This window comes from Littorina saxatilis, linkage group LG5 (genome assembly GCF_037325665.1).
Source record: "Littorina saxatilis isolate snail1 linkage group LG5, US_GU_Lsax_2.0, whole genome shotgun sequence".
In the NCBI taxonomy this organism is placed as follows: Eukaryota; Metazoa; Mollusca; class Gastropoda; order Littorinimorpha; family Littorinidae; genus Littorina; species Littorina saxatilis.
This window is the reverse complement of record NC_090249.1, coordinates 28,040,356-28,060,355: the sequence shown is the minus strand read 5'-3', so window position 1 is coordinate 28,060,355 and position 20,000 is coordinate 28,040,356. Positions and strand designations below refer to the sequence as shown.

Here is a 20,000-nt window from a genome sequence, read left to right as displayed (position 1 = left end):
CTTACTATATCGAGACGCCCGCGTATGCTAGACTCAGATTTTGGTCTTGAAATTCGAAAGTTAATGTATCAAGGCGCCAGCGTATGCTAGACTCAGATTTTGGTCTTGAAATTCGAAACTTACTGTATCAAGGCGCTAGCGTGTGCTTGACTCAGATTTTGGTATTGAAATTCGAAAGTTACTGTATCAAGGCGCCCGCGTAAGTTAGACTCAGATTTTGGTCTTGAAATTCTAAAGTTACTGTATCAAGGCGCCAGTGTATGCTAGACTCAGATTTTGGTCTTGAAATTCGAAACTTACTGTATCGAGGCGCCAGCGTGTGCTAGACTCAGATTTTGGTCTTGAAATTTGAAAGTTACTGTATCAAGGCGCCCGCGTAAGCTAGACTCAGATTTTGGTCTTGAAATTCGAAAGTTACTGTATCAAGGCGCCCGCGTAAGCTAGACTCAGATTTTGGTCTTGAAATTCGAAAGTTACTGTATCAAGGCGCCCGCGTAAGCTAGACTCAGATTTTGGTCTTGAAATTCGAAAGTTACTGTATCAAGGCGCCAGCGTAGGCTATAGACTCAGATTTTGGTCTTGAAATTCGAAAGTTACTGTATCAAGGCGCAAGCGTGTGCTTGACTCAGATTTTGGAATTCCCAATATTGATCGGATAGACGTATCGTTAGAAGTGTCCACAGGTTTGTTTGTTTGTTTGTTTGCTTAACGCCCAGCCGACCACGAAGGGCCATATCAGGGCGGTGCTGCTTTGACATATAACGTGCGCCACACACAAGACAGAAGTCGCAGCACAGGCTTCATGTCTCACCCAGTCACATTATTCTAGACTCAGATTTTGGTCTTGAAATTCGAAACTTACTGTATCGAGGCGCCAGCGTGTGCTAGACTCAGATTTTGGTCTTGAAATTTGAAAGTTACTGTATCAAGGCGCCCGCGTAAGCTAGACTCAGATTTTGGTCTTGAAATTCGAAAGTTACTGTATCAAGGCGCCCGCGTAAGCTAGACTCAGATTTTGGTCTTGAAATTCGAAAGTTACTGTATCAAGGCGCCCGCGTAAGCTAGACTCAGATTTTGGTCTTGAAATTCGAAAGTTACTGTATCAAGGCGCCAGCGTAGGCTATAGACTCAGATTTTGGTCTTGAAATTCGAAAGTTACTGTATCAAGGCGCAAGCGTGTGCTTGACTCAGATTTTGGAATTCCCAATATTGATCGGATAGACGTATCGTTAGAAGTGTCCACAGGTTTGTTTGTTTGTTTGTTTGCTTAACGCCCAGCCGACCACGAAGGGCCATATCAGGGCGGTGCTGCTTTGACATATAACGTGCGCCACACACAAGACAGAAGTCGCAGCACAGGCTTCATGTCTCACCCAGTCACATTATTCTGACACCGGACCAACCAGTCCTAGCACCAACCCCATAATGCCAGACGCCAGGCGGAGCAGCCACTAGATTGCCAATTTTAAAGTCTTAGGTTCGAACCCACGACCTCCCGATCCCGGGGCGGACGCCTTACCACTTGGGATTCTGCAAGTGATGCAGCTTTAAGACCCCTAAAATCTTTGCACAGACGCGGAGTAAAAGTTGTTCTGCTGAAAAACAGCACCCTCTCTAATCATGACTACAAAAAAGCTGAAATTCTTCCACTTTCATCCAGACTAGCGTTTAACAAGGCAAGGTTTATGCATAAAATAGTTCTTGGACGTGTACCAGACTATTTAACTAAAAGAATATTATTAACTGAGACTTCATCAAGCCGCACGAAGAAACTAAATGTTCCCCTCCCTAGAATTGACTTGTATAAAACTAGTCTGGCATATTCAGGTCCATTTCTGTGGAATGGTTTACCAGTCTCTCTCAGACAGCCACTTTCTGTTGCCAGTTTTAGAAGACATACTTTTTTGTATATGCTTTCATCGTCGTGTGGCACTTAATGCCTCGATCAGGTACTGCTGTTTGATAAGTACATGAAGATCTACTAGTATAATCATTTCATTTCAATTAAGTTTTTTTTTATTTTTTATGATTATGTGTACAATGTGTACATGTGTGTGTGTGTCTGTGTGTGTGTGTGTGTGTGTGTGTGTGTGTGTGTGTGTGTGTGTGTGTGCGTGCGTGCGTGTGTGTGTGTGTGTGTATGTGTGTGTGTGCGTGTGTCTGTGTGCGTGTGTGTCTGTATGTGCATGTATGTCTGTGTGTGTCTGTGTGCATGTGACCGTGTGTGTCAAAGTGTGTGTTTTAATGTATACCATTACCAATGACCATGTATGCTATGAACATTTTTTTTTTTTTCTTCCTCTTTGTCTGATTTAATAACCATGTTTTTATGTTTTTGCTTTGCTTCTTCTTCTGCTTTAATATTATGCACTGGTTAGTTAATTCCCTCTTGGGCGAGGGCTGGATGAAAAAAGATCTTTGCTGTATCTACTCCATTACCCTCGAAAAATAAAGTTGGTTCGTTCGTTCGTTCGTTCGTTCGTTCTTTCTCTGTCTCAGTCTCTCTCTCACACACACACACTCAGCCTCTCTCTGTCTCTTTCTCTCTCTCACACACTCAGTCTCTCTCTCTCTCTCTCTCTCTCTCTCTCTCTCTCACACACACACACAAACTCAGTCTCTCTCTCTCTCTCTCTCTCTCTCTCTCTCTCTCTCTCTCTCTCTCTCTCTCTCTCTCTCCTTTCCTGTGTAACAGAGTGTGTTCTTGTGTGAGTGAACCTCCAAGTTTTGCCTCTGCGTGGCAGTTATTGACTTTATCAGACGTCTGCTCTCCAAACAGTCAAACCTGCGCACATGAGACCACCTCTCGAACGCGAGCACATACCCACAACAACCACTCTGGAGTAATCCAGACACGACTTTTCTTCTGTAAAATTCACCTCTTAATAGTGACCAACTGTCTATAACGACTACCCAGGGGCGGACCTAGTTGTGGATAAGGGGGGGGGGGGGTTCCAATTTGGAGCAGGGGTCCAGGGGCAAAGCCCTGGCGGGGGGTCTGGGGGGCAAAGCCCGCCAGATGCTGAAGGAATTTTATTTTTTTAGGTCAATCGGAGGCCTCTCCTTTGAGTTTCTCGTCAGTTTCAAGCATGTTGCATTTGGAAGGAAGGAAAGCACAAGCCCTTTATTTTTTTACTAAAAAAAAACGGATGGGGGGGGGGGGGTTCCGGGCACCCAGGAACCCCCCCCCCCCTAGGTCCGCCCCTGACTACCTGTGGGCGGTCCCCCGGGTGGTCGCTATAGACAGGTTCGACTATATCGTTATGTGTAAGTGCTGAACAATACTTTCTTTCACGCGTAATCCATCCTTTGAATCACCATGGATTCTTCCAAGGTTTTTTTCATGGGACATGAGCTTTCTTCCATTTGGACACATTCGAAAATGCCAACAGCCTGTCTACTTTCTATGCTGATCAGGATGTTGTTGGTGTAACTCGATCAATTGATTTCGAAAACTGAAACCTGTTTCAACGTCAACTTTTCACCTGTGGACGCAACCGGCACGGTTGGCCTAGTGGTAAGGCGTCCGCCCCGGGATCGGGAGGTCGTGGGTTCGAACCTAAGACTTTAAAATTGGCAATCTAGTGGCTGCTCCGCCTGGCGTCTGGCATTATGGGGTTGGTGCTAGGACTGGTTGGTCCGGTGTCAGAATAATGTGACTGGGTGAGACATGAAGCCTGTGCTGCGACTTCTGTCTTGTGTGTGGCGCACGTTATATGTCAAAGCAGCACCGCCCTGATATGGCCCTTCGTGGTCGGCTGGGCGTTAAGCAAACAAACAAACAAACAAACCTGTGGACACTTCTAACGATACGTCTATCCGATCAATATTGGGAATTCCAAAATTCCCTTGCACCCGTAAGTTGTTCTTACTGTCAAAGTGAAAAGGTCGAATCAATTTATAGCCACGCGAAAAATACACTCTCACCTATCTCTATATATTTATAGATATAGATATACATATATATATATACGGCTTCTCTGTGTGTGTGTTTGTGTGTGTGTGTGTGTGGGCAAAAACCTGTGGATTGTAGAGTTCTGTTTGTGATGGGGTCTAGCGGCTTTTGTCTGTCTGTATGTTCTGGCATTTGAGAAGCCACAACAGATAATATAGGGCTAAGAAATAAGCTCTAAAATTCTCAATCCCGTTTGACAGGACTTCGCCTGCAAAGGTGATTGTGATGAACCGCCACGCTGTCTGTCTCTGTCTCGCGATTCACCCCGGCGAAGCCGGGTATTCCTCTAGTTTACTATATATGCCAGCGCGATTTGTATGTAAAAAAGCTTCTATTTGAGTTCTGCTACGTTGTGCAGTTGTATGTATTGAATGCTGAATAAATCCTCGAACTCAATTTGACGAGTTGTTTTCTGCTGCTGCGAAGACGGGCGACGTAGAATAAAAGAACACAACTATACGACATTTGAGAACTTGTGGCAATCTCAAGTGTCGTGTAACAGAGAGAGACAGAGAGACAGAGAGAGAGACAGGGAGAGAGAGAGAGAGAGAGAGAGAGAGAGAGAGAGAGAGAGACGGAGAGAGAGAGAGAGAGAGAGAGAGAGAGAGAGAGAGAGAGAGAGAGAGAGAGAATGAGAGAGAAAAGAGATGAAGAAAAGAGAAGTGGCAGGGGGAGGAGAAGGAGGAAGAGGCGAGATTTTAACGGGTGCATCAGCCGGACAGGTGTTCTTACGAGCACCGTGCAACAGCAGCGACGACAGACTCCCCCGGTTTACCTGGAGACGGTGCATCGTCAGTCCTCGTCGTTGTTGGCGGTGCCTGCACATGCTGATGGATGCTCATTTATCTCTTCATTACCGCCTGGAAATTGTTGACTTTACACCGCAGCTGATTTAGAAAAACGGCAAGTGTAGTACGTGCACTCGGAGCTGCTTCTTCTTGTGCGGATAGGCTGACTGACGCGAAGGCTGGGCCCTGCAAGCCTGGGATAGATCAAAGTGTTGACTTTCTGATTCGGAGGTGAAGTTTATGTGTAGCTAGTGTTATGTGGTGGAGATAGGTCATTGTTTTTTTGTGTAAGAGTGCTTGGATATACCTGTGATACGATATACGTCATTTAATTGTTCCTGTACTACTTTACTGCTTTGGTCCTGATTGACTGAAAGACTTGAGGGACCTTCGTTTTGGGGGAAAAAACCACAATATTAGTCTTGCATAAAGCACGGATGAAGTGCCGTACAATTACAGTATGGTAAGGTGGTGATATATAGTAGGCCATCGATCGCTGTGTGTAGAACAACAGACCACTATGTGATCATTTGTTCCTGCGGTTCCGTTGTAAGTCTGATCTGCTCCTGACATGCAAACAGACTCAAGCGGTGATCGTTAGGAGAGACGTATCGTTTACTAGATGAATACCCGCTTCGCCGGGTACGGCTGCGCCGGGAAAAAGTCGAGCCGAATACCCGGCTGCGCCGGGGACCCGGCTTTGCACGCACGAAGGAAGGGAGATAAACGCGCAAAACACTGGAGAAGAGTAGTGACCTTCTAAAAATAGTATAACGGGAATATGGATTGAGCGTTGTCGACAGTGACCTTCTAAAAATAGAAACGGGAATGTGGATTGACGCCACACGAAGGAAGGGAGGTAAACGCTGAAAACATTGGAGATGATAAGGAAGAGTTACTGGAAATGGATCCAGAGAAAAACCAAAATCGGTTCAGCGCTGCGCGCTGAGAGCACGTGTTGAAATATCTCATCGATGAGGATGTGTCCGGGATGTAGCTGAATATGGCCTCCAAATTTGAAAAAGATCGATCGAGAACTTTGGCTTGGCATCGCGGACACACACACAGACAGACACAAGTCGTATATATATATATAGATGACGCAATCCACAGAGATTGCGACTTTTTCCTTCTGAGGTGACGTGTCGTATAACTGGCATTAGGCAGTGGAGATGGGTAACTGTGCTGTGAAGTGTGACTATGGACTGATCTATGTCTAGTCTGGTCCTGCTGGACTGCCAGAAGACTCAAGAGACGATCGTTTGGGATATGCAATATTCGTCTGGCATAAACCAAAGGGTTTATGACTAATAAATAAATACATCCCTGCGCCTTGAATATGTACGCGATATAAATTGCATAAAATAAAAATAAAATGAATAAATCCCTACGCTTAGAACTGTACCCATGGAATACGCGCGATATAAGCTTCATATTGATTGATTGATATTTCACTCTGAGTTGGAGTGTCGTATAACTAACTTTAGGCAGTTGAGAGGAGTAACTGTGTGTTTCCTATGACATCAATATCGATTGCTCGGCTCAGCAATGTTGCATTGTTTAGATTTGAAGTCGCATATCTCGTCCGCGGCCCAGGTAACCCCCAAGTTATTGCTTAAGTCCTTTGGTAATGATAGTGAATGCACCTGTATTTTGTTTCAACTTAAAACGACTTCAGATTGTGTTCAAATGTGTTTGTGGGCTTAAACAGTAACACATTTTTGTTCCGCCGCATTGGTAAACGCTTCGGCCATAGATACAAAGTCCATGATGACAAGATAAGGCAAGGAGGTACCGATTCATTCGCGCGTGCGTGCGTGTGTATATATACGTGTGTGCGTGCGTGATAGTACGCGCGTGCGTAGGTGTGTGTGTACTTTTTTTTTAACAAGCATCAGTCTCATGATTATATCTTTAAGGGAACAAGCGTTTCTTAATTTTAGACTGGTGAATGCATCGTTTTTCTCTGTAAGGCTCAAACAGACAGAAAGTGGATTTCAATGATGTTCGTGGGCTGAAAATAGTAAAGCCTGTTTTCTGCTGGCATGGTCATTACCTTTGCTAGACAAAAACTGTCACAATTAGAAGATAAAGTGGCGGTGGTGAAAGAGGATGAGCGTTGTGTGTTTGGGGATAAAGCGGTTCATATTGGCCTCATCATCAGTTGTGTTTTGGCTGTGTTACAGATGAAACGAGGATCGTCAAATCCCTGAAGTGCAAGTAAATTGTAAGTGTTCTCCCTTTCTTTCACTCCATCTCTCTGTCTGTCTCTGTCTGTCTCTCTCTGTCTCCCTCCCTCTCTCATTCTCTGTCTGTGTCTGTCTGTCTCTCTCTGTCTCTGTCTCTCTCTGTCTCTGTCTCTGTCTGTCTGTCTCTCTCTCTGTCTCTGTCTCTGTCTGTCTGTCTCTCTGTCTGTCTCTCTCTCTCTCTCTGTCTCTGTCTCTGTCTCTGTCTCTCTCTCTCGCCTACTCTCACAGCATCCTACGCTTTCTGTTGTATTTATTTCTGTTTGCTTGTCTGTTAGTCTGTCTGCTTGTCTGTCTAACAGCGTGTGTGATTATGTCACACAGTCTGTCCGTCTTTCTCACTCTTTTTATGCGAGTATGGCGTAATCTTGATGTTCGTCTTCAGTTTGTCTGTCTGTCTGTCTGTCTGTCTGTCTGTCTGTCTGTCTGTCTGTGTCTCTCTCTGTCTCTCTCTGTCTCTCTCTGCCTATCTCCCTGTCTGCTAGTCTGTCTGTTGCCAGCATGTCTGTCTGTCAGTCTGTCTACCACTTAGGTGTTGCGCCAGTGTCTTACTTTACACTATCGTAGGTGTTCTACCTCAATGTCAAAGCAAATGTCGTCTCTGGTACCAATAATCCTCCTTACAGCCTCCCCTGGGTGCCTGCACATAACACAATCACAGTCTTGTCATTTTTAGTGAGCTTCAAATCAAGACGTAGACCTCAATCACAAACGTACTACAGTGCGGGTTAGTAACAATACATGTAGGTACGTTCTCTGAGGACGTGCAATCAAAACTAAAGATCAGTGTCCCGAATTAAATGTCTGTGTGAATTATATTCTGTGAAATTGAAAATCGGGTTTACGGAATATTCCGAATTTCAGAGTCAAAAAACGGAGAGAAAAAACAAAACGAAATCGTGAGGCAGACGTTCACGGCTTGATTTTAAACTCAGAAATTGTTCTACGGAAAATGCAGTCAGCTCCTCTGCTTGAAGAAAATTGCGAGTGACTAACTGGTGCTACTTCTGCAATAACTGGCGGTAACCCGAAACGCCTCTGGGTAAATCTCGTTCCAGGACTTTTGGGCCTTCGACTTACCGAGTTATCCGGTAATTACTTATTGCCCCACGAACAAAGAAAGGGCTATCATACAAAGCTATACATCTCTACCCACTGACAAAAGATTGAAAATGTTTCGGATGACTTGGAATGTTACGGCAGAGTAAAAAAAATGTTTCGCAGGATTACAGAGAATTATGTCTATGCACGGTAAGTTCATATTTTCTTTTGTGTTCCATTTTGGGCCGACGTTTCTTTTTTGTTTTGTGTATATGCCTGAGTTAAGGGGTACATGAACATACACAATGAACCGTGTTGGTGCCCATTGTCGTTTACTTTTCGTTTTCATTAGAGTTAATTAAAAAAAAATGTTTAAAAAAAAACGATAAAAAAACCAATAGCACTCAACAAGTTCTCCATAACACTTTTAGTTATTTTTTTCTTGCATTTATTTCAGACAAATGTCGTACTAAAAACGTTTTGTGGTCGCATAACTAACGCGTGTCTTATTACCAAAAGCTCGACCTCAGGAGAACTCACTCTCTTTCCGAACAGTTAATTAAACGTCCAGAGTAGTTCCGTGATGCTAGCTAGCCGTCTGCTGCGATCATCACCATTGAGCGACATTGCCGATAGGCCGAGTCTTAGCAGCCGCTAGGCGGCGCTGTCGTTGTAAGTGGCTTACTCTTCAATCTCCGCAGCAATCCACCATTGTTTGTTCGCGTGGTGACCCAAGCTTTTCAACGTTTTGTTGGGCTTTTGTCGACATTCAGTGAGCTAAAATGAAGAAATTTGGTGACATGACGCTGGCTGACCTTCGAACAGAATGCAAGAAAAGGGGTGCAAAGCAAGATGGCCGGAAAAACGATCTTGTTGAACGGTGAGTTGAAGCAATGCTCTCGCACACGTGTGTGTGTCGTACTTGAACTTGAACTTGAACTTGAAGTTTACTATGAGGTAGGCTGTGTAGCCTTTACATAGGTCCTATTACTAGACTGTAGCATGCGTGGCGGGCTGTTCTACAGTCTAAACGAGGCAGGTAGGGTTGTACATAGAAGTACTGTGGCGTACGGTGCAGAGAAGTTTTTTTTTAATCTTTTCTGCAACGTTTGGCTCTTTTTCAGTTGTGGGAAACATTAATGATAATAAAAGAGGAACGTCTACCAAATATTTTTTTTATTTTTTTTTAATTGACTCCTGTAGCTTTGGCATGATGATGACCTAGCTAGTATGTAGGCCTACTGTGTAGTAGTACTAGAACTCTCTCAACACATACTTTCTACAGGTAGTGTTAATAAATTATATATGAAGTCCTGATATTTTTGGGGGGAGGAGGGGTATTTGAGTGGCATCAATCAACTTATCAAGCCTGTTCAGTGTTGAATTTGGTTACTCTGTGCTGAAAAGAAGAATCATCAATCACAAGGCTACCATTTGTGTTTTGTTTCAGACTGGAAGCCTATGTGAAGAATGCCAACTTTGGACGAAAAGATGATCAACAAGAAAAGGCCTTCTCTCTGGATGTTCCAGAACCTAGCACATACCGGGACATCAACCTGGACACACCGTTGCCAGCAGTAACCAGGAAGCTTGTTGACGGATATCTACTGTCGGTAGATGCTGATCTGAAGCAGGTTAGTAACAATTTTTTTTTTCATTTTTTATACATCTGTGTGGCACCGATCTTGTCCGAGAGGGGGCCGACGGGGTAGGAAGTCAACTTTTCTTTCATTTCAATAGTGATGTAAAATATTTAAAATAAACACATATACAGTAAATTCAAGTTCCAACAGTCTGCCAACATCAGCTCATAAAATGATTTACCAGATTTTTTCACGTACGTACAGTGCCGACAAAAGTTACCAACCAGGGATGGAATTCATGTTGGTATGTTAACCTACCATATCAGTTGGTAAAATCAACTAACCGACCGACATGAATTCCAGCCCAGGGGTATGTTTGTTGCAGGTTTATATTTTTTAACATTCGGGTTATCCCCTAACCTTGGGTTATCTGAGCACTGGTGCTGTATCTGTGACGCAGGGTTATTTTAACCCCAGTTTATCTCGAGGGTTAAAAAGATGTACCTGTGACAAAGATATCACCCCAGATCAGATATAATAATATTTAGATTGCCCAAGCTATTTCTAGTTGTTTTAAGAAATATTTAGATTGATTTTAATTCTTGTTCTCTCAATTTGTGTTGCAGGTCAGCAAATCACTGTATGAGGAGACCTACCTGCAGTATTGCCGTTGGGCTGCTGGAAATGACAGCTACTTCGTGGCAGCACGGTGTCACGCCCAAATGAAAAATGGGGTGACATACCTGGTGAACATACAGCTCGATACCATCGGAGCTGTCCTGGCAGCAGAGTGCGAGTGTGCTGCGGGTATGGGGCCTGATGCCCATTGCAAGCATGTCCTTGCCGTCTTGTACGGGTTGTCAGTCTACAGGAAAGAAGGCGCGCTAAAGACAGAGAGAACATGCACCCAGAAGCTGCAGCAGTTCCACGCAACGAAAAGGTTACATGGAGGTTCACCAGTCAAGGCTGCCAACCTAACCTTGCCGTTTGGTGGTAACATCGTGAAGGACCCAAGGCCGGAGCAGTACAGGGACAGGGCGGGCTATAACACTTTTTTTTTGAACACCTGGAAGGCGTGTCCTGGGGTGTCCAGCAGGCCTGTGTCTCACCTGTTTGAAGCAGTGAACATGTACGGTTTTGTGCATGACCACAACTATGGAGAGACGGACTATGAGACGGAGTGCCTCAGGAGTTTGGGAGTCCATGGGCTAACAGCGAAAGGGCGAGAAGAGCTTGAGAAAAGCACGCGGGGTCAAGCAAGCAACATGAAGTGGACTGCTGAGCGCACAAAGAGGCTGCACTCGTCCAATTTTGGAAGGATCTGCAAAATGACGGAACGGACGGACGTCCGAAGCTATGCCGAAAACCTTACCCAGCCCTCCAAGTTGACGGCCAAGCCGATCCAGCACGGCAAGCGGTACGAACCTGAAGCTGTGAGCAGGTTTTCACTTTGTCACAAGAAAGAGGTGACTGACTGTGGCATTTTTGTCTGTGCAAATCATCCCTTCCTTGCTGCATCACCAGATGGAATCGTCACAGAAGATGATGGTGAAATGTCAGTTTTGGAAGTGAAATGTCCATATGCGGCAAGAAATGAACTGATTTCACCCAAAACGGTACCATATTTGATTCAGACGGATAGCTCTCTCTCCCTGGCCCTCAAGGAAAACCATGACTATTTCTACCAAGTGCAAGGACAGTTGCTATGCACTGAGGCAAAGAAGGCATACTTCGTTGTATACACCTTCAAAGCGTTGGTCGTCATCACCGTTCCTCGAAACGAAGCATTCATTGAGGGCATGGTCAGCAAACTTTCTTCATTTTTCGACAATCACTTCCGTGACGTTTTGCTGGAAACCCACCTGTACAGAACCTACAAAGGGGAGGAGGAGATGGAATCTGACATGGAGAATTAACTTTTGTGCTGTTCTACTTATGCATAGTGCTGGACTGTGTTTCTTAAATTGAAATTGAAGGAAATGACTGATCTTGCACCAGGATTGGTAGCTGTGACTCTAGTCCTAACCAGGTACAGGATAGCCCAATGCATGAGAATGTAAAGCGCTTTGTTTATGTTCATTGCTACTGCTAGCAATATTACAGTCTTACCTACATAACTACCGGACGGTCGCTGGCTGCGCGCCTCAAAATGAGCCTGTTTATGTTACGATAGTGGGCATGATATGTTTGTACTGCTGGTTATAAAATATGTGGGCATGACGGCATGTGTGAATGCATCAATTTACCTCCCTTTGTAGTGGATTTTTTTAAATTTTTTTTTTAAAGTGGATCCAAGTGTTAGCCAGTGTTTTTGTGTTGTGTTTTTACTGTTTGATTGAAATTTATTTTCCTGTACACGATGGATAAAAGGAGGTTGTGTTGAGGTGTCGAGTTGATCAGATGTGCGCCAAAGAATATTTTTTGTCCATGCCAAGTACATGTATGCGAAGAACGTAAAGTGTATGATCATGCTTGATAACTGATTTCAAGTAAAGGTTAGATAATGTGCTTCAAAGAATATTGTTTTGTTTTGCAAGGTACATGTATGTGAATGTAAGCTTGAAAATTTATAAATTTGAAGTAAAGGTCAGGTGTGCAATCAAGTAACAGGTCTTGGTGCGAAGTGTGTGAATGTTGTTTGAGGATGTCTTATTCCTGTAGATAAAACTGAACGTCAGCAGCCGCTTTTTGACCTGGATTGAAAATGATGTAAGCTAGAAGATTGGTGTATCTTTAGAAAGAAATAATTATCTTACTTTCACGAGCAATATAATATAAAAGTGTCAAAAACTGATTTTTCACATTGATGGATTTCTCCTGTTATGATAGGCCTATGACTATGAGGGATCATCTTTTACACCTAATACATCCTTTGAACTCAAATAATAAACATTTTAAATAATTTTCTTGCATATTTTTCTTTATAAGAATCCAAGTACAAATAGCGACTGCTGACTTCAGTTTGTGATTAATTTCATTTCATTCGTTCTGCACACACACACTCACACGAACACATTCACAGTCAAATCCACTAAAAGTAAAACAGAACGCCATGTTCTAAACTAGCATTTTAATGCATTTGTCATCAAACTCAAACAGCACACATGCAGGGTTTGATTTTGGCATATATAATAATATATAATCATGACATTAGTCAGCCTACTACTGAACGCAGCAGGGCCTATGATACATGTACTTCAAAAACTGCTTCAGGGTCACCAGGTCATCTTTTCATAGTACAGTGGAACCTGCAATTAGTACCACCCCAAGGGACCGAACCAAAAGAAGTGCTACTTTGAGGTATTCACAGGCACGTTTAGACGTGCGTCACACGGCCAACAAAAACACTGTTTTGCTCCTCACATGTTACAACAGTCGCCTCTCGGTGTTTGTGTTTGCCATGTGACGCAGCCCTTTTACTGATAAAGACAAATTGGTCCAAAATTGACAGTGCTATTGAGCGTAATCACAGATTTGGAGGGGTGCTATTCATGGGTTCCACTGTATTAATTATACATGTATTAATTCTCAAAATTTTGATCGCAAAAAAATCTATCTTTAGATTGGCACTTGGCATCTCCCCCCCCCCCCCCACACACACACACACACAAATACTAACACCACCAACGGCTTATGAAAGAGAGAAGACCGAGCGTCAAACAGAGGCGCATGAAAGCAAAATGACGAGAGCCTGTAACACGCACACAAATCGTGTTTAGGGTAATCACACCAGGTTTTTTGTTTTTATTGGATTTCTGGATCTGAGAGAACTTAACTTCCTCAAGCAAATCTTCCAATGATTGTTTTACGGAAATTGCAAAGAAAGAAACAAACAGAGATGATCTGTGTGGCAAGCTTTGTTTCAAGCAGGTTCAACTTCTGTTGGCAGATTGCATATATATACTTTTGCCATACCAATCACCCTTTCTACATGGACACGTTTGCTTGCAATTTTTCTGTCATCTGCCCGAGTGGTTGGGGAAAGTCTGTTCTTCTGCTTGAAAAATGCAGGAATGTTGATGTGGACATCACGCAAGGCAAAAATGTCTTGAACATTGAAACCCTTGTCCGCCATGATTGAATCATGTGGGTCACAGAGCGTTGTCAACGCGGACCTCTCCACAATTTGCCGATCACTGCTGGATCCACCATAGGCATCAGACACAAAAGAGGTTAAGCCCCCTGGCGTCACACCTACCAACACTTTCACTGTATTGGAATGTTTGTACGATGAAAATGAAATTCTCTGTGCCTTGGGGTTTGAAGGTCGTTTCACACGAACTTCTGTTGCATCCACAATTACTCTGGTTGACGGAAATTTCCTCTTAAAGTCTACTGGACAGTGATGGCTCACCATTTGTCGTTTTGGCCACCAGTCCACCTCCCTCCATTGAAAGTAGCAAAAGTTCACCCAAGTAGTGAACACCTTCTGCACAACAAACCGAGACACACCGAACATGCGGCCAAGTTCAAAATGTGGATAGTATCTCCTAAGTTTAACCAACATGAGGAGGAACTGGTTCACTGGTGTCAGAGCTGTGCATCCACTGGAGTAGGTGTAGATCAGGTGATCTACTGCATCACCAAGTGACCAGAAGGCATGCATAAAAATGTAAATTGTTTCTAATCCTGTATAATGATGCACAAGTTTGTTATCGTGCTTGATAGCTTCCACAGACAAGTAGGGCTGTCCTTTCGTACGTTCTGTATCACTATCAGGTTGTTCACTTTCATCCTCCGCCTCGTTTGATTCGACTGTGAAGAAGTAGCTGGATGAAGAGCTGCATCCTGCTGAAGGCGTCTGTGTTGGTGTTGCTTGGTCACTGCATTCATTACCACTGTTTTCAGGCAACGAGCAAGTAGACACAATCTCCACAGACTCACTGCAATCAGGAAGAATCAAACTGTCCGAGCAAGTAGTCACAATCTCCACAGACTCACTGCATTCATTACCACTGTTTTCAGGCAACGAACAAGTAGACACAATCTCCACAGACTCACTGCATTCATTACCACTGTTTTCAGGCAACGAGCAAGTAGACACAATCTCCACAGACTCACTGCATTCATTACCACTGTTTTCAGGCAACGAGCAAGTAGACACAATCTCCACAGACTCACTGCAATCAGAAGAAATCAAACTGTCCGTGGAGACACATATTTCTTCACAGTAGCTCAAATCCAGATCTGTGTACACTCTTTTTCTGTCCAATTCTTCTGTTCGCTGCTCCCACTCCTCTGCTGCCTTGCGCTTTCTGTTCTCCTCCTTCTTTTGGTGGCGTTCCTCTCTACTGAGCTGGGCTGCTGTCTTCTCCTTGCTCCATTTGAAGACTGAGGGAACCGCAGTTTTCTTCAGGTTTTGTCGGGTTCTCTTCAGTCCTGGAAAAAAAAAATCTAAATTTGAATTCCTATGAATACCTTTTTATGCTTGCACTCTTTTGTGTCATTTTCTCACCATATAAACAACAGGGGCAAGAACATGTTTGAGGTCTGTTACAAAAATCCACAGCGTGCTTTACAATGTACAGAAAATCCAACAAGCCTTTCAAGGCAGCATAGTGAAATGCGTGCACACATGGAAAAAGTGACAACAAAAAGCTGTGTTGTGTGTGCATATTTTTCATGATTCCCCACCAATCTTCCCGATTATTTACAGATAAATGTACATACCATCTACTGTGAGTTTCTTGTTGTGATAATCAGATTCTACGAAGTGCCCATGGCAAACGATACTGTGCTTCGTCGGTGCAAACTTTTTTTTCTTGAGTTCACTTGTTTCCTCGTCGACGATCGACTCTATTCCGCGTCTAACAGCATGCATCCAACTCTTCCTTCGCTCCTCATCTTCTGGAAACGTATGGCCGCCACGCCTTGAACATCCAGGAACACAACAACACCCGCTCGGCATCCTAATCTTTGCTAACGAGTCGCAGAACGTCGATAGACAAAATCAAAAATGACTGGGGATAAAGACGGAAGCGTCTGCTCGAAGCCCCTTACAACCGAAGCGACGCCAATCGGCGGCAAGGGAGATAATATCCAAAACGTCGACCATTATCTCCCTTCCTCGCTACTCACAGATGGGGGTTGCCCATTGACCTGTCTAACCCTGAATGGCCTATTTACCATCTGATGCTCAATATAGTAGACTACAGTGACCGCTTCCGGTTTAAAGGGGATACTCTCTGCCTTTTTGTCTTTGTGCCAAAACCACTACTAACACAGAGGCCGCTCTGTTTAGCGAGTTTTGCAAGCATACCAAAACAAATTATCTCAGTCGTTTTTATATTTAGTCAAGTTTTGACTAAATATTTTAACATCGAGGGGGAATCGAAACGAGGGTCGTGGTGTATGTGCGTGTGTGTGTGTGTCTGTGTGTGTGTGTGTGTGTGTGTGTAGAGCGATTCAGACTAAACTACTGGACCGATCTTTATGAAATTTGACATGAGAGTTCCTGGGTATGAAATCCCCGAACGTTTTTTTCATTTTTTTGATAAATGTCTTTGATGACGTCATATCCGGCTTTTCGTGAAAGTTGAGGCGGCACTGTCACGCCCTCATTTTTCAACCAAATTGGTTGAAATTTTGGTCAAGTAATTTTCGACGAAGCCCGGGGTTCGGTATTGCATTTCAGCTTGGTGGCTTAAAAATTAATTAATGACTTTGGTCATTAAAAATCTGAAAATTGTAAAAAAAAATTAAAATTTATAAAACGATCCAAATTTACGTTTATCTTATTCTCCATCATTTGCTGATTCCAAAAACATATAAATATGTTATATTTGGATTAAAAACAAGCTCTGAAAATTAAAAATATAAAAATTATGATCAAAATTCCTTGTCGGTTCCTGATTCCAAAAACATATAGATATGATATGTTTGGATTAAAAACACGCTCAGAAAGTTAAAACAAAGAGAGGTACAGAAAAGCGTGCTATCCTTCTTAGCGCAACTACTACCCCGCTCTTCTTGTCAATTTCACTGCCTTTGCCGTGAGCGGTGGCCTGACGATGCTACGAGTAAAATGGCATTGCGTTTCATTCTGTGAGTTCGACAGCTACTTGACTAAATATTGTATTTTCGCCTTACGCGACTTGTTTATGTTAATCTTGTTCCCCGTCCATTTTGTTTATGAAGTAAAAATGAAACTTAAACCGAACAAAAGTTTTCGTCTCTTATGTTTTCATTATTTTGTGTCCATTGTGTGTGTGTGATTTTCCCTCTTATAATACAGATAGCCGTGTTTGTGAATCATTCTATTTATTTATTGTTGTCAGTGAACACCCCACAACTGCAAAGTAAGGTCGAAGACCTTATTCAACAGTTACACATGACGCATTGTTTTTTTCTCTTTGGGAAAAAGCTGTTCTCGGGCTTCAGATCTCATAAATCAAGTTCCTCCTTTGACCAGACTTTTTTTTCTAAAAATAAAGCGAAGGTAACAAGACTGACAAGAAATATAATGATATTGTTGTTGTTGTTGTTGTTGTTGTTGTTGTTGTTGTTGTTGTTGTTGTTGTTGTTGTTGTTGTTGTTGTTGTTGTCGTCGTCGTCGATCTTGCAGATCGCAAGAGATGTACGCAGGCTTTTACATGGAAGAACAGATTTCTTGTACGTGCTCATTTACCATTCTGCTTTCTGAGCAGAGTGTGGATGATTTGCTGAATTGAATTTGTGCGAAATGAATTCGGTAAACAATTCTCATTCTGCTCAGGCTGTAGACGTTTAATATATGATCAATTGGAAGGATGCTTTTATCCCGTGTAAAGTCCTGGACAGATATGTGATTATCTATACATGACCCGTTGCACGAAAAGTGATCAAGTGTCATGAGGGTTAAGCCTAATTAATTAAGGCAGAACTAAATTCCATTTTAATCAGATTCTATTTTCGAAAAACAAATTCCACAAGCTTTTCTTTGTGCAAGAAGTGCCTAGGGCTAATTTTGGAATAAAAAACATTTTCTTTTTCTGAAAAAAAGAAACATTGAATGCCTTGCCGCAATCTTGCGCTTTCGTATGCTTTGGCACGCATGTGGTAAGTAAGATTAGGTGAATATTCCATGCTATTGCTTGGGGTCTCCCCGATATATTCCCGTTGCAACCCACAAGCTATCATTCACATTCTACACAGAAATAGACTCCAGAATCCTGTAACTTTGCATCCCACACATCCTTGCACCAACACTAAACCGTGGGCACAGCATCCAACTGGCCAGGCAGAAGAGGAGAGGTGATGGGGGAGGGAGTTCTGAGTGCTCGATCGAGGAATGAAGCCGAGGAGGACATCATTACGGCTTCTAATGATGGCCAAGCTATTTGGACAGCTTTCAAGACGCCATTGAAAAATTGCCAAGACTGGCTAAAGAGACTGGCTAGCTGGCTGATCCTCCATCTTCTGAGGGGTTGAAGTGCGCCGAGGTTCAAAGCGCTCAGGGGCGAGTTTCACGTACCGATGTTGGAAGTTGCGGTGTTTGTGTTGCAGTATATGAAGTCGTGGGGCAGTTTGCACTGTGCGACGTGGGAGCGGTTGAACCTGAAGTCTTATCCGTGGCCTTTTGATTTTGTGCGAAGTACAGTTAGTAGTCTAATCTAATTTTTTTAGACCCATAAAATCCGAGAAAGTCAGGTTTGAAAAAGGGGGTATTCCTAATAGCAGGATGGTACATTTACAAATCCGAAAAACATGGTCTTACAAAAAAAAGAGACGGGGGACTCTGAAAACGAGGGATCTTAAAAGAAAGGGCAGGAGGGGGGTGGGGTCTACTTTATCCGTGGTCGTTGTGCGTTCTAGAGTATGCGGGGGGGGGGGGGGGGGGGCGAGGAAGAGAGTTGTTCAGCGCGAACTCTAATACGAGACTGTTGAGTGTGTGTCAAGTAGAAGGATCAGTATAGCAGTAGATTCGTCGTCATTATCATCAGCTTCAGCAGTAGAAGATCAATGTTATATCTCGCATGATCGCCATCCGACTACGTTGCTGCACTTGCTATTCCCAGACATAGCAAACCGACTTTCCTTTAGGAAATTCCCACGGGGACATTCAGTATAAAGGTAAAAGTAATCCAATAACCATGTACGATGACCATTTTTAGATGTTATAGATATCAAACAGACAGACAGACAGACAGACAGACAGACACACACACACACACACACACACACACGCACACAATCACACACACACACACAATCACACACACACACACACACACACACACACACACACACACACACACACACACACACGCACACAGACACACATGTACCTATCTTTAGTAAGTTCTTCGAGTACTTTTTGTTGTTAAATATTTATATGATGTCGAGTGACGTTTGTTGTATTTGTTTTTGTTACGCCGCGACGTTACCAAACTCAGTATTTAACTTACAGAAAGTCTCGTCTTATGTTTTGATTTATGTCAATATTTCAGTGATGTCGATTGTCTATCATTTCCCTTACGTGTATAGTTAAGAACTTAGTCTCCAGTTTGTACCTCCAATCACGAATTCCGAGTCAACAACAGACAGTGCTTGTGCTAGTGATTTCATTGCTTAATTTGTTTTCAATGTGAGTCTGCCCAAAAACATTCTGTTAAAAGTTGTATTGCTCGACGGACAGCTTTGCAACAAAACTTCAACTTGTACAATAAATACGGCCTTGGATTCACACCGCGGTATATCGTGTTTTTCACAGCTTTGTTTGGAGAACTCCAGGAAGAACTGGTGTCTTGAAGAGGAACAAGATCGTGTTGTTTTTTTGGTCTCTGCGGTGGTAGATAAGACCATTATCCAGAATAGCTTTACATTAACAGTTTGGACATACCCCCGCGTACTCAGTAAGACACGAACACACATACCCAGGAAGGATGAGTATGTCCCACCTCAGTTCTTTCAAAACAAATGGAAAAGTCTTGTCGGGAAGAGAAACAAAGAAGTTATCTTTTTTCTTGTCTTTGCGGTTGAAGACTAGATGGCGATCCTTCATCGGAGGATCTCCCAAGTCTACGTAAACATCGCAGAAGAAACTGACTCAGTTCACATGTTATTAAAAAGTTGAAGTAAACAACGCTTCTATTTTTCAGAGCCTCAACCTCTTATTCACATCCAGGAGTAGACCGGTGTGACGCCGTCGTCTTGGCCCTGCCGTCATATTACCCCCTAGATTTATACTCGCGACTGAAATGTTGTTTTCTGGTAAAATAATGAAGTGAAATTATTTAAGGACGAAAAGCATGTCAGTTTCTTGCATGTGAAGAAAATTGGTGGTGACATTTAATAGATTTCACACAAAAAATCGATTTCTTCGAAAACGTGTACCGAGTGGTTACGTCCCTTGAATGAGAAGGGAAACATTTTAGGATGAATCACATTTCTAAGTTAAATAAAAAAA

General features: G+C 43.1%; 3 protein-coding genes across 3 annotated transcripts in view; 2 read left to right on the top strand and 1 right to left on the bottom strand.

Moving 5' to 3' along the window:
• The window catches only part of LOC138966762 (orexin receptor type 2-like), a gene marked incomplete in the record, with an annotated part of 280,805 nt that overhangs the window by 135,500 nt on the left and 125,305 nt on the right, over positions 1-20,000 (top strand).
• LOC138966755 (uncharacterized) lies at positions 8,652-12,216 on the top strand. The gene is made up of 3 exons (XM_070339086.1): positions 8,652-8,910; positions 9,481-9,664; positions 10,240-12,216. Exons 1-3 carry the CDS (start codon positions 8,813-8,815, stop codon positions 11,527-11,529), a joined length of 1,572 nt encoding a protein of 523 aa, XP_070195187.1. The 5' UTR covers positions 8,652-8,812; the 3' UTR covers positions 11,530-12,216.
• LOC138966754 (uncharacterized) lies at positions 13,230-15,669 on the bottom strand (the record flags this gene model as incomplete). The annotated part of the gene is given in 2 exon segments (XM_070339084.1): positions 13,230-14,992; positions 15,284-15,669. Coding segments are annotated over 2 exon segments (1,755 nt in total). The 3' UTR covers positions 13,230-13,475.

Coding starts and splice junctions, on each gene's coding strand:
- LOC138966755 (XM_070339086.1), top strand. CDS start 8,813: ATGAAGAAATTTGGTGACATGACGCTGGCTGACCTTCGAACAGAATGC. Junction 8,911..9,480: donor AAAAACGATCTTGTTGAACG/GTGAGTTGAAGC, acceptor GTTTTGTTTCAG/ACTGGAAGCCTATGTGAAGA. Junction 9,665..10,239: donor TAGATGCTGATCTGAAGCAG/GTTAGTAACAAT, acceptor TTTGTGTTGCAG/GTCAGCAAATCACTGTATGA.